We start from the raw sequence: 15,227 nt of genomic DNA, 5'->3' as shown, positions 1-15,227 counted from the left end.
GGGTGGAACCCACAGAAACATGGGGCGAATGTGCAAACGGTGCTGATATTTGTTCTGACAAAAACGTGAAGTACTTTGGGATATCCTGAGAATGTGAAAGGTGCAATACAAGCACAGTTTCTTTCCTTGGATATGTTGTTGCAGCTCATTAGGCTCACGTGAAAACTGATCACTTGCATCCCATCCCAGGAAGAAAGCAATGCCTTCTGGCAAGAAAAGTAAGAGAACATAAATACCTCTTGGAGATGTGAGAAAGAGCCATTCTATAACTGTGAGCCCAGACATCAGGGGTCATTTTAACCTAACTGACAGATGGGGAAACCCACAAGATCAATTAGAAATGCTGCTCTTGCACTGTTCCCAATATTGCATTCCTTTTTATTTGTGATGTAAAACCACCATTCCACTCACTTCTGTTGGTTCCTGATGGGAAATTAGCCCATTGAGCATTAGCAGTATCTTTAAGTTCAGAGAGATAACAAGGTGGAGGAGTTTGGAAGGAGTGTTTGACAGTGGAACTGAGACAATTGGAATGTATTGTCGTCAACAGTGATGGGGATAAAGAGGAGGCTAGAGTGTGAAGACTTCAATTCAGCCTGGCTCGGGCTGGAGGAAATTACAAAAGCTAAGACAAAACTATGGATACATTAGTAAATTAGAACATGGATTTTGAGAGTGTTGAAGAACAGCAACTAAATGGGCACTAAAATCAAAACACAATGCTGGAAATCTGAAATAAAAGTTGTGGGAAAACTCAGTGAGTCTGGCAGCATCTGTAGAGAGAGAAAGAATGGTTTTGAGTCGAGTGTGACTCTTCGGAACTGAACAGAGTAAATTAAGCTTGATGTATAAGAGTGATGGGCAACCGGGATTTGTTTAATATGGGTAGCGAGCATTGGAATCTTTAATAAATGATGTTTACATGGGATTATGTTTGTAGGTGAGATTATTCCTGGACAGAGGGATGGTGAATGCCCTGCCTGGGAGTCAATCATAAGCGACAGGATGACCGGTTGGCTAGCCGCTGTCTGGGAAAGCCAGCAGTAGAGGTTTGCAGTTGGTTATGATCCCTCGCGCTCAAAAGCATCAGGGTATGGAGCATGACAATGAGAAGGGAGGAGGATGGCATGATGTTAGGATGGAGTTGTCGGGGGACAGGTCTAAATATGCCTGGACTTTGGTAGTTGAATCATTTAATGTTCATTGGAATTGTGCATGAAGAATTGTCCATCCAATGACACTTGAAAATGAACGTGTGGAGGTTGTATGAAGACAGAATCTTACCCGACTCTACCACCCTTCATTGTCAAATAACTGACAAAGTTTTAGTCTTTATTGAATAATTGCTTCTTGGGTGTGATGTCAGAGGGCTGAGAGTGCGGGTGTAATTTAGAATATGGTTTTCAGAAGAGGGGTTCGGAGTGAGAAAATTAGATTTAAAATAAGTACATAAATTTTGCCGCAAAGACTGATGATTTGCTGTTATACGTGTGGGAACTGACAAGAGTGAGTATTTTGTGGTGTCTCAGCCGGGGGTGGGGGCAGGGGCAGGGGTGGGGCTGCCATTCCGTAGGCCAGGGACTCACTTTAGGTTCCTGGAGGTGCAGGTTGCCCTGGAGTGAGTTGGGGGGGGGGGGGGGCTCCGCAGTTACAACCTTTCTAGTTTAGTGGGGAGAGTGACAGCTGATCTGGCAAGGTGGGACAATCTCCCTCTGTCACTGGCAGGTCCGTTACATTTGAACGTGTTGCCATGATTTCTGTTTATTTTTTAATGCCTGCCGATTTTCCTGCCAAAGGCTTTTTTCAGAGAGATCGCGGAAAGGATTATGTCGTTCATATGGGGAGGGAAGGTGGCCCGAGTTAAAAAGGTGCTACTACAGAGGGAAGGCAGGCAGGGGGTTTGGGTCTTCCGAACCTGATGTATTACTACTGGGCTGTGAATGCGGAGAAGGTGCGGAGCTGGGTCAGAGGGGCTGATTCCCAGTGGGTCAGAATGGATGAGAGTTTGTGTAGGGGGTCGGGATTGAAAGCACTAGCAACAGCGCCACTCCCGATAGTCCGGGGGAAGTACTCGGGGAATCCGATAATAATAGCTTCATTGAGATTTTGGAGGCAGTTTCGCCAACACTTCGGATTGGGGGCAGGGTCAAGGGAAATGCTGATTTGGGGGAACCACAGATTTGAGCCAGGGAGGTGGGATGGAAATTTTTGGAAAATGGGAGGAGAAGGGGATTAAGACATTGAAAGATTTGTTTCTTAGGGGTCGGTTTGCAGGATTGAAGGAGCTGGAAACGAAGTATAGGCTGGAGGAGGGAGAAATGTTTAGATACATGCAGGTTCGAGATTTTGCCAGAAAGGAGATACAGAACTTCCCCGAGGAACGAAGGGGTAGTGTCAGCGGTGTACAGAGCTATTTTGGCAGAGGAGAAGGCACCACTGGAAGGGATCAAAGCAAAGTGGGAGGACGAGGGGTTCTGGTGTGCGGTGCTCCGGAGAGTGAATGCCTCCACCCTCGTGCGCGAGGTTGGGGCTGATGCAGCTGAAGGTAGTATACAGAGGGCGAGGATGAGCCGATTCTTTGAAGGAGTAGAAGATGTGTGAACGTTGGGGGGAGGGGGGGCTATCACATTCATATGTTTTGATCCTGTCCAAAGCTAGACGATTACTGGAAGGAGGTTTTTAGGGTAATTTCTAAAGTGGTGCATGTGAAACTGGACCCGGGCCCCCGGGTGGCCATATTCGGGGTGTCGGACCAGCCAGGGTTGGAAACATTTCGCCTCATTGATCGCCCGCAGGTGGATCCTGATGGGATGGAGAGGAACCTCTCCACCCTGTGCTCTGGTGTGGCAGGGGGACTTGTTGAAATTCTTGACTCTTGAGAAGTTTGAACTGAGGGGAAGGATGGAAGGGTTCTACAACTCATGGGCATTATTCATGAACTTTCGAGAACTAGACAACATCGAACATTAGTTGGGGGGGGGGGCGGCGGTGTGAGTTTAAAAGCTTTCTTTTACTTTTATTTAACACTCGACAAAACATCGGAAGCAGCTGCTTCCTGCAAATTCACCTAAAGGCTAAGTTTAACTCTTTCAGAAGATCACTAGCTTCTGTGGAAAGTACAGGACAGTTGGTTAGACAGTGTTTACAGAGCAACGCTTTTGTATGTCCTGTACACAAGAGGATGTGATCACTTTATTTCATAAACTGACTTTGTGTTCCTTGGTAAAACTGATTGAACTGCGAAACAAAATGAGTGGAAGATAAATCATAAGCCAACGAGCTATGTGGCTGAGAAAGGTGAATCAGCTCTCCGTCTGTGAGGCAGTGGGTGGCTGGGGGTGGGGAGAGAGAGAGAAAGTGGGTTGGGTTGGGGGGGGGGGGGGGGGGGGCAAGAGTGGGGAGAGACAACCTTAACTTGCCATCTCCATCGCAGCATCTAGTATGATTATTAAATGATCGAGGTGTTGCTTTAATGCAGCACCGAAGCGGTGTTACATTGTCAGAGGTGTTATCTTTTTAAGTGACAGGTTAAATTGGGATCTCTTGTACCTGTTCAGGTGTTGTGTAAAAGAAAACTCCAATTCCACCATTTTAGAGGAGAATAGGGCATCCTCATGGTGTCCAGCCAGGCAGCATGCACCCATTTAAGTCAATGAAAACATTTTAATTTTATTATCTTTGCTGTTTGGGAGACCTTGCTGTGCACAAATTGGCTACTATACTTGCTTAAAAGTAAGTGGTAGCAGATCAAAAGTAATTAATTGGTTGTGAGTTGTTTTGGGATGTCCTGAAGATGGGAAAGTCTGTGTATTTTAAAAAGTGATCGGGCTCTGTTTTGGCAATTGGGTTGGTGAGTTGCAAATATGCAGCATTACTAAGTGCAAGTTAATGAGACAGGAAAGGGACGTGCACAGTGGGAATGTAAACTAGATTTTAATATGGCTAGTGAGGAGAATCTATGAAACCACGAGCATGGTGTGCAGTAGGGTTGAGAATCTTAACCTGATCTTTCAGATGAATAGAGCATTGATGCAAGGAGATATAACAATGGGAAGGATTTTCCCTGCAGGTTTCTGAATCCCACCATCGGACTCATGTGGTCAGAGACCTGCACTATGTGGGGAAATAGTTACTCATTGTGATTTTCCCAGAGTGACCAATTAATGGTCAGAGGATTGTTTTGTCATCCAATTAAGAGATGGTGGGTGGATAACATAGAACAGTACAGCACAGAACAGGCCCTTCGGCCCTCGATGTTGTGCCGAGCCATGATCACCCTACTCAAACCCACGTATCCACCCTATACCCGTAACCCAACAACGCTCCCCCTTAACCTTACTTTATAGGACACTACGGGCAATTTAGCATGGCCAATCCACCTAACCTGCACATCTTTGGACTGTGGGAGGAAACCGGAGCACCCGGAGGAAACCCACGCACACACTGGGAGGACGTGCAGACTCCGCACAGACAGTGACCCAGCCGGGAATCGAACCTGGGACCCTGGAGCTGTGAAGCATTTATGCTAGCTACTGTGCTGCCCAAATTCTTTGAGCTGAGGATTAATAAGAGACGTTTTGACTTGTAAGCAATTTCTTATATATTGAAACAAACTTTAAACACCGAATTAACCACATTAGCAACAAAGAAATAGCTTTGCAGTTAAAAGTTATAATTCTTCAGTAAAAGAGAAAACCTCAACTTGTTTCCTAAACCTGCCACTTTATTCCAACTAAGCAAACCAATATATTTCAAATACCACTCGAAAGTTAACAACCAGGTTTCTACTTGCTCTTTTCAGTGCAGAATCTTTGGAGAGAGAACCTTTCGGGACCAAACTAAATCACCTCTGTTCAGTTGGGAGTTCTAGGGCCTACTGGCTCCTCCCATTAACTGCATAATCTGTACCCAAAGCATAAAGCATTCTTTTGTCTCTGGCCCTTGACTTGCATAGCCAGAACCAAACACAATATCCTTCATAAATTATCTACACCCCAGGTGTCCTTCAAACATAAACAATATCCCATTAGCTAGCTATCTGTAAACATTCACAGCAACTTGTGGGCTGTGAATGTTTCTTGCCATTTGTCAGCCCAAACCTAGATATTGTACGCACCTGCTTCAGTGTCTGAGGAGTCGCAAACGGTGCGTAGTAGTGTGCAAGCATCCGTGAACATCCCCACTTCTGACCTTATGATGGAGGGAAGGTCTTTGATGGAGCAGCTGAAGATGGTAGGGCCTAGGACACTCCCCTGAGGAACTCCTGGGATTGAGATGATTCACCTCCAAAAACCACCAGAAAACCACCTCCTTTGTGCTCGGTCTAACTTCAGCCAGCCAGTTGATCGTTCATCACCATTCGCAACTGGATGTAGCAAGACCACAGAGCTTAGATTGGATCCATTGTTTTGTGGGATCACCTGGCTCCGTTACTTGTTGGTTATGCTGTTTAGCATGTTGTATCTTTACCAGGTTGACGCCTCATTTTCCTGTATGCCTGATGTTGTTCCTAGCATGCGCTCCTGTCCTCCTTTGAATCAGGGTTGAGCTGCTGGCTTGATGGTAATGGTCGAGTGTGGGATATACAGGGCCATAAGATTGCAGATTCTAGTTGTGTACAATTCTGCTAATGACCCATGGTGTCTCTTGAATGCCCAATCTTGAGTTGGTAGCTCTGTTTGACATCTGTCCCATTTAGCACTAGGATTGCCAAATGACACGATGGAAGGTGTCATTAATGTGAACACGGGACTCTTGTCTTCATAAGGATTGTGCAATGGTCACCTCTACCAATACTGTCATGGACAGATGGATCTGCAACAAATAGATTGAGGACGAGGTCACATACATTTTTCCTTCTTGTCTCCCTCGCCATCTTCTGCAGACCCAGTCAACTTTGTCCTTTAGGACTCAGCCAGCTCAGTCAGTAGTGGTGCTACTGAGCCACTCTTGGTTATAGACATTGAAATCCCCCTCCCAGAGTGCATTCTGCACCCATGCCACCCTCGGTGCTTCCTCCAAGTGGTGTGCACGTAAAGGAGTACTAATTCATCACCTGGAGGAGGACCTTGGGTGGAACCCAGCAGGAAGTTTCTGTTGCCATATTTCTCCTGATGACTTGAGATGTTATGGGGTCCAGAGTCAATGTTGAGGACTTCCAAGGCAATTTCCTCCCAACCACTGTGCTGCCACCTCTGGTGGATTTGTCCTGTTAGCTGAACAGTGTCTATAAGGTGCGATTCCATGCGTATGACTATCTTGCCTGACCAGTGTTTTGGACAGCACTCCCAAATTTGTAACAAGCCCCCAGACGTTTTGCAGGGTTTTCAGGGCTAGATGTGCCATTGTCATTTCCGCTGTCTAGGTCAATGTCATGGTCTGTTCCATTTTATTCCCTTTCGACTTGGTAGTGGCTTGAGACATCTGAGTGACTTGCTAGGCTACTTCAGGGGGCTTTTAAGAGTTAACCACATTGCCCTGGGTCTGCAGTCTTATTCTGGTCAAACCAGGTAAGGGTGGCAGATTTCATTCCTAAATTGGATGTATTTTACCATTAATCTAGCTTTTATTCCAGATTTATTCATTGAAATTAAATTCCACCCACTGCTGGGTTGGGATTTGAACCCATGTCCCCTGAGCTTTAGCTCGGGCCTCTGGATTACTAATCCAGTGACATTACCACTATCCCACCGCCTCCCCATAAAAGTTCAACTTTGACTGTGCTAGGCTGCGTACAGCTATGATTGGCTGGATTGTTTGTCCAACCAGCACCCTTAGCGGGTAAGTGATTAGAGTCTGAAGGGCTCTTGGTGGCTTTGTACAGAAAAAACTAGGGCAAGACCAAGAATGTGCTGGAATTTGGCATTGATTTTTTTTTTTAAATTTAGCGTACCCAATTATATTTTCCAATTAAGGGGCAATTTTAGTGTGGCCAATCCACCTATCCTGCACATCTTTTGGGTTGTGGGGGCGAAACCCACGCAGACACGGGGAGAATGTGCAAACTCCATACAGACAGTGACCCAGGGCCGGGATTCGAACCCGGGTCCTCAGCGCCGTAGGCAACAATGCTAACCACTGTGCCACCGTGCTGCCCGAATTTTGCATTGATGCCATATTTTCATCAATGCTCATCTGATCATTTCGGGGAAGCAGTTCTGTAGAGTGCAGTATGTGCAGTGGGTCACTTTAGCTAACAGCCTTGCATTAGGCGTCAAGCTGTGTTCTTGTGGAAATAGGTGGCCTACTTGATGCTCCTGGAAAAGTTTTTTTGGATGAAATGAAAAATGATGTGAAGAATCATATTGCCGCGAGGCAAAAACGCTTCCTACAGGGTGCTCCAAACCATCATGTCCAGTGTTAAGAGCTCGAGTTGTCAGTACAACATACAATACAAATTTTGTATTGTAAGATCTTGATTCCACTGAGGAAACCCTGTTCTATTTGAAATGCGTTGCTAAATTGCTGAACGTGATTTGCCACCCATAGGATAATTCTCATTTCAGTGATGCCCCTCTCAGGCCAGAAGCAGAATTCTCCGCCGGCGTGATTCTCTGTTTTGCCGGCGCCCGGGGATTCTCAACGGCGTGGGGCGCCGCACAATGGGAAACCCCATTGATCGGTCGGCATCATGGAGAATCTTGCCGGCGAGTCGGGGCAGAAATATGGCACGGCAGGGTGGAGAATCCAACCACATGTTTTTGCACCACTTGTGGCAAGTCCCTGGGAAGGATGCAACAGCTGATTTAGCTCTTGAGAAAATTTAGTCAGCGTATTTGGGAGTGAGTAATGGTGTATCCAGTGTTTCTAAGCTGCAGCTGGACAACTTGGCTTGAGTGGGGGCCACCGTATATTGGAGTAGGTTCAGTTCTGTATTCTAGTCTTCAGTCAGTGAGGATAATTCCAATTTGCTACTTATGTCAAACTTGCACTCTTTTTTTCTTATTGGTGATAGTGATCTATAAACTGCAATTACAAATATTTACTGTGACCATAGAGGAAGGATTTTGGCCAGCTACTTGTAAGCATTACTATCATTAATCATTTGAGTGGATGTAGCTGCAATCACAGAATGATATTGCTTTGAAGGATGCTATAAGGCCAATTGTACCTGTGCTGACTGAGCTATCCAATTAATCCCACGCTTTGAATTTATTTCCTTCAATTACAGGTTCAATTCCCTTTTCAGAAGTTGCTTTTGAATCTGCTTCCACTACTCTCTCAGGCAATGCATTCCAAATAGTCCAAAATTCCCTGCGTTTATTTTTTTTAAAGTGTTGCTTCTGGTAAATTTACCAACCGTTGTAAATCTGCCTCCTCTGTTTACTGATCTTTCGACTCAACATTGCTGCGCATTTCTACCTGGACCTTCCGAGCCTGGCTCCACAAATATTCACAGTGCGGTGTACATCAGGGAACCACTTTGAAGTGGAGTTAGGGGAAGACTGGATGTGCCCCCTTTTTTTTTTACAGTATTAGCTTGAAGGCCAAGTTTGGATATTAGTGTGCAAATGGTTAGGTAGGGTAACTATCCAGGTTAGTACCATGTAACTATTCAAAGTCTCTAGCTTTTAGTCGGAGACATTCGCAGAGGGTCCCAGGGAGCAGGGGAATTGCCATCGGAAGTTGAAGCTTCCTGGGCAGGTTCCCTGAAGGTCTGTTCTTCAGGACTTCCACTGTGTCCTGACGAGAATCTTCCGGTCTATGGCAATCTGGAAACTGAAAGATTTGGGCCAGTAACTCTCTTAATCCCCCATTCTCTCCACACAACTGCTATCTCTCATCCTGGGTACCTTTCTAGTAAATCTCTTTTTCATCCTCTTGAGTTTTGACATCCTTCCGAAGTATTCAATAATACTCCAGTTAAAGCCAATCAGTACTTGAAAAGCCTGTCTGAACCTCCTTGCTCCAGTACGCTATTCCTTTATTAATAAGATAAAAATCCATATGCTTTTTTAAAATGTCGTCCTCAACTTATCCTGCACCTTTGAAAGATTTGTGTGTATACACCGTGTTCCTGCTTTACCTTGAAAATGGTATCACTTTGTTTCTATATCTCCTCATTCTTCCAAAAATGTCATTTCAGACTTCTCTGCATTCATTTTCATTGCCCATGTGTCTGTCCTTTCACCAATCTATCTGAAGTTTGATACTATTCGCCTCCTTGTTTATAACATTTGAGTTTTGTCTTTAAAATTGTGCGTAAATACCCAAGTCCGTGTCATATATCAAAAAGAACCGTAGCCCTAACACTGACCCTGGGGAACACCCCTGCTCCTTCTAATGAAATAATAGTTTTGGCGTTATACCTATTTTTTAAATATCAAATTTCTCTCCTCCTGTCTTAAAAGCACTGATTCTTGGCCAAGCTGTGATTCCACAGGTGGAGGTACCTGTCTAAACCGAAATCGATATACATTCTGTTTAACTCTTTGGGAAATTTAAATTGAGCCTTTCCTGAATTCCATAAAGATGCATTTTCCAATGGAAGTCACTGGATTACAAGTGGAAACAGTGGGTTTTGTTTTTAAAACCCTGTGTCTTCTTCCTTCACCCCAGAGGTGTTACATGCAGTTGAGATCTGATTCAGCTCAGAGTGGGAGTGTATAGCTGTGGTCCTCTGATCTAGGTTAGCCGTTACCTGTGTTTCTGTTTGTAAACCTCTTACCTCCATTTGCCTGTTCCTAAAAATGCTTTTTGTTTTCTTGCAGTACCACAGGTTTACCTTGTGCAGACTCCGAAGGTTTATGGTGGACTTCGAGTGACCTGAACAGACTGAAAGCTGGATTAAAATTGTTCTAGCAAAGAAAACCTATTGTTTCATTACTTTCCATTTTCAAGACTTTTTATTCCTAAGCAGGTGTGCATTTCTGATTGCACATGCATGTAGTGAATGTCTAACTGTTTGTTGAAGAGTCTCTACTTGAACTTGCCTTTTTTCCCCCTGATGCTAACAGACCTGCTGTATTTTTCTAATGTTTCCCATTTCCTTTGAAGCTTATTTATGGTGGGTCATCGATAGTTTTTCATCACCAGCAGTCTAAGACTTGGAATTGTTAAACTGGTTAGAATGAATGATACTTTACCAGTTTTGGCCTATCCTAAAGCCAGTTTCTTTCAAACTAATGTTGAGGTTCTTTTCATAAACTCGATCATGTGTTTATAGAGTCCTACAATGTTATTTGCATGTAAACTGGTAGCTGTCTACCATATTTTGTATATCGCAAAAATAAATTCCGATAGCCAACTGAGTCCTGTTTTTTTTTTGCACATGGTTCAGTTTTTATTGGTATTGCTAATTCTTCACCAGAGTGCCTCCTTTTCTCAAACTTTTTTAAAACTAAAAGACACTTGTTGAAGTTCTCTCCTCCCTTTCCCTTGTCATGAGCTGGTATGGATTCACCCATATCTTTTTCTTTCCCTCTGGGACTATTATTAGGGAGAAACAACCAGATCATTGGCCCACAAATGTATTGATTTTCCCAGCCAATTTAGGATCGTTAACCAAACTGCACAATACTAGCAAGCAATGTAAAAGGGCAGGTATCAGCTAATTAAAATGTTGTGCCTCACAGGATTGATCAAACAAGGAAACACATCCTTGGAATATTCACTGCAAGAGGTACTAACAGCATGTCATCGTAGACTATTATATAACTAAATCGCTTTGATAACACCTGGAATTGGTTAATAACCATGTTTAGAATAATACAGCTGTCAAGGGGCAGAATGATAGGTTTCATATATTACTACTGACAGACTGGGCAGGAAATGGCTGATTGTCATTATGGTGGAGGAGAATAGAAAAAAAGATCAGTGTATACAGGCCAAGATCATCAGGTTGAAAATGAGGCAATCAGATTTCAATCCTACTTTCATGAAAAATGCCCAACTAGGCTCCACTAGGATTAATTGGCTAATTAATGGAATCACTGAGGCAAAGATTTTTATCCCCCACATGAAAATGTCCTTGTTCAACAGCAGCCAACATTGTTTCAGAAGATGGTTCTTAACAACCCCGTTGAGATTTGAGGCATCCCAATTTGGCAGTGGAAAGCCGAATACAGTGATCGACAACTTTAATGAGAGATGATATGCTAAAAGCATATCAACAAACAAGTAAAATAGGGGTGAGACTTGAGAACTGCTGAAAGAAAAGCAGCTATTAGGGTTGACAGGCTGTATTTAGGTATCTCAAAGATTGGCCTCTGTCATGTTGGCGTTCCACCAATGAACCAGAGGTTAAATTGTGAGAAATAAATTAGCAACATTAATAAATTTGCTAATGAGGAAACAGAAGATTTAATACTTTGCTGCATTGCAAACACTGGACATGCCATCAAAAATGTTTACTCAGTTGATAGCTATTTTGACTACGCGAGCTCTGATCAAGCCACATAACCAGCAGCCCTGCCCTGTCATTCTTTAAGGCCATAGTTGAACTTTCACAACTACTCTGCTTCCATCTATTCCCCCTCCCCAATATCCATTATTCCAAGAATCTAGCAAACTCATATGTTCAGCAACAACTCTCTCGGGTAGAGAATGCCAAAGCTTTACTATGCTGATTAAGAAATACTCAACTCCGCATTGCCACCTACCTCTGATAATCATTCACCCCCTTGTATATCAAGAATCCTATCAACCTCTGCCTTACAAAAATTCAAAGACTCTGCTTTCTTTTGAGGAAAAGAGTTCCAAAGACTCCAACCTGCAGAAATAAATTCTCATCTGCCTTAAATGGGAGACTGCATATTTTTAAAGTGATGCCCAGATATTCCCACAAGAGAAAACATTCTTTCTACCTCCACCAATCAGGGGCCGGGATTCTCTGACCCAGCGCCGGGCTGGAGAATCCACGGGGGATGGGGCGCGAGAATAGCAGATTCTCCGGCGGCGCTTTTCGGGTGCCCGCGGGATCGCTGCCGTGCCGCTCGGGGGCCGTTGAAAGCACCCCCCCCCCCCCAACGACGATTTGATGGCCGTGTCCTGCCGGCGTGGGTTGCTCAGGTACCACACAGCGGGACCTGGAAGGTATGTCTGCGGGGGCTGTCCTGGAAGTGGGGGGGCTGGTGGTGGTCCAGTCTGCGATCGGTGAGCGGGCTGATTCCGTGGGGGCCTATGTTCCTCAGCGCCGGGCCCCTGTAGGGCTCCGCCATATTGCCTAGGGGCCGGCGTGGAGACAGGAACATGTGCATGCACAGACTTACGCCAGCTGTAGCGCGTATGCATGAACTGCCAGCTGCAGCTGCGGGGACCAGTCTGGCACCGACCTAACCCCCTAGGAAGGGGAGCATTCCTGATTATCGGGGACCGTTCATGCCGGTGTGGTTGGCGTCGCTTTTCACCCGGCGTCAGAAAATGGCTGCGGGATTGGAGAATCCCAGCCAGGATCTTGTATGTTTTAAGCAGGTTGTCTCTTGCTCTTCTGAATTCCAGCAGATACAAGCCTAGCCTGTCCAATCCTTCCTCACAAGCCAGCCCCGCCAACCTGCCCATTGCGAGTCTTTGTCTTGTAAACCTGAACTGCTTCCAACGCATCTACATTCTTCCTTAAATGAGATCAAAACTGCACACACAACTCCAGGTGAGGTGTCACCAATGCCCTGCAGCACTGACGCATAGCCGCCCTACTTTTGTGCTCCATTCCTCTTGCAATAAATGATTAGCTTTCCTAATTACTTACTTACTGTACCTACATACTAACCGTTAGCGATTCATGCACTAGAACACCAGATCCCTCTGCATTCTCTCACCACAATGTTTTTTTAATGCTTTGTACCAAAATAGACACTAGCACATAAAACATAGAACATAGTACAGCACAGAACAGGCCCTTCGGCCCTCAATGTTGTGCCGAGCCATGATCACCCTACTCAAACCTACGTATCCACCCTATACCCGTAACCCAACAACCCCCCCCCTTAACCTTACTTTTTATTAGTACACTACGGGCAATTTAGCATGGCCAATCCACCTAACCCGCACATCTTTGGACATATTCTCAAATTATACTCCACTTGCTGGATCTTTGCCCACTAACTTAACCTAGTAACATATCTTTGTCTCCTTCTTATGTCCTCTTCGTAACACTTTCCACCTATCTTTATGTCATCAGCAAATTTATCAACCATGCTATTTTCATCCAAGTAATTTATAGAAATAGTAACGGCCACAGCACTTGTTTCCCTTGCCAACCAGAATTGACCCATTTGTCTATTGTTTCCTGATAACTAGCCAATCTTCTATCCAATGAAATATGCTACACCCTACACCATGAATTTTTATTTTGAACAATAACCTTTGATATGGTACCCTATCAAATGCCTTGTGGGAATCTACATCCACAACATGTAATGTCCAAAAAAACAATGATTTTCCTCACAAAACCAGGCTGACCCGACCTGTTTACCTTGTATTTATCAAAATGCATTTAACTAATTCTCAATCTATGCTGATATATCCCTCTTGATCTAATATTATAATTTTGTCATTAACATAAATTAACAAACTAGAGAGTTGATGCAGGACCAATTGTCAGAGCAGAAGACTAAGTTGAGAAGAAACTTGGGACAGGATTTTCCCCACAGCTTTGGGACCCCTACCATCTTTAGTGGCTTGTGAAGCTGGCAGCCAATAAGAGGTCTTCCATCATTGAATAAGCAGCAGGCTACCTTTCCAGGTAGGTGAAGACATCTTTTCTCCAACTTTGAAGTAAATGACGCCCACAGCACCAGGTTACCGTTGTGGAGGGGACTAGCCCGAGAGGCTACCTCCAGGAAACTGCCCTGTTTTCTGACCACTCCTGGGATATGGAGGCAGACTGAAAAATTCCAGTTGATGTCAGAAAATCTATGTTTAATGAGGTTAATTGGGCTACGTACTACTGTAAATGGGTAGCTTTGCCATCCCTTCTTCAACCAGCCTCTGGGGAAAATTAGCCCAGGGACTGGGTGGAGCTGGGAAATGGCATGTGTACCTGCCTCCCTGCCTGGCCCCGGCAGGGTCTGAAACTTCTGCTCTTCAATTTTTCAGTCTTGAAAGGAGATATCATAAAAATACATTTGTTCACTCCTGTCCTTTAGGGAAAGAATCTGCCATCCTTACCCAACCTGGCCTCTATGTGATTCCAGATCCAGTGTGAAGTGGCTGACTCTTAATTGCCCTCAGAAATAGCCTAGCAAGCTACTCAGTTCCAGGGCAATTAGGGATGGGCAGCAAATGCTGGCCTTACAATGATGCCCGTATCCCATGAAAACATTTAAATCCTTTTAAAAGTCATGATAAAGCTTCTGTTTACATATTTGCAAGAATAAGTGATCTGCTGAGATATCAAGTTCACCTTCCCCTTAGAATGACTAATGCAAGAAATCAACATAAATTTCTAGAAAGTAACTTTTATTGAATACATGTAACATAAGTTCTGCAGTAAATTATTTTAAAATTCTTTTACTACATATTAATTACATTTGACACTAATAATAAACATGAACGTTTGTATAGGGCAGGTTTTTTGGTAGTTATAACCTTTACTTCATGCAAAACGTTAAACACTAAGTTTAAAACATTCTTAAATTGCACACCTCGTATGGAACACGTTCCAATGCACAGAAATACTAACCCATTTGAAGTTGTGTCCATAATCCTGTTTGAAAAGGCACATAAATCATTTTCATTACCCTGCTACTCCTAGAGTGCACTCGTCAATAAACTGAATATTAATTACCTGAATATACACTTCATATTCATACCACTTTCAAAGTAAAATCTCTCTGTTCACTTCTAATTGTACAGATCCAATGAAGGCAACACTGCAAAATCATAACGGTTTATGAAAAATTGGTTTTAAAGGCCACTTTAATGTCACAAAGACATTTGCAACACCACATACATATCGGGCAAAAATGATAATGTTGAAAAGATAGCCGATCTTGCAGTGCTTTCTCGAGGACTTGCGTAAATTGTAGTGGTGGCTGTGAAAAATGTTTGCTTTTTCTTTAAGTGTGGAAAACACAATACAGTACTATTGGAGGTTGTCCTTTTAAAAATGGGCTGTGTCTGCATACAGCATTTTAAGCTATATTCAATATTACAGGTCTAGCATTGCTGTTGGTCGAGGTGGAGTCTTGTACAAGAAGGGTATTGCACAACATTATAGCAAAGTCGATAAAGGACAATTTTAGCTGTAGCAAATTGGTCCCAATGTCTTAATAAGCTATTGACAGCAT

At 43.9% G+C, this 15,227-nt stretch overlaps 1 protein-coding gene across 1 annotated transcript in view; it reads left to right on the top strand.

The window, feature by feature from the left end:
- The window catches only part of las1l (LAS1 like ribosome biogenesis factor), an 88,493-nt gene extending 78,243 nt beyond the window's left edge, over nucleotides 1-10,250 (top strand). The window contains exon 13 of the mRNA XM_038774596.1: nucleotides 9,711-10,250. Within this exon, the coding sequence (XP_038630524.1) occupies nucleotides 9,711-9,801 (91 nt within the window). The 3' untranslated portion in view covers nucleotides 9,802-10,250. The remainder of the gene's footprint in view (nucleotides 1-9,710) is intronic.
- Nucleotides 10,251-15,227: the final 4,977 nt, after the last annotated feature.

This window comes from Scyliorhinus canicula, chromosome 17 (assembly GCF_902713615.1).
Source record: "Scyliorhinus canicula chromosome 17, sScyCan1.1, whole genome shotgun sequence".
In the NCBI taxonomy this organism is placed as follows: Eukaryota; Metazoa; Chordata; class Chondrichthyes; order Carcharhiniformes; family Scyliorhinidae; genus Scyliorhinus; species Scyliorhinus canicula.
This window is presented reverse-complemented; position numbering and strand designations above follow the sequence as displayed.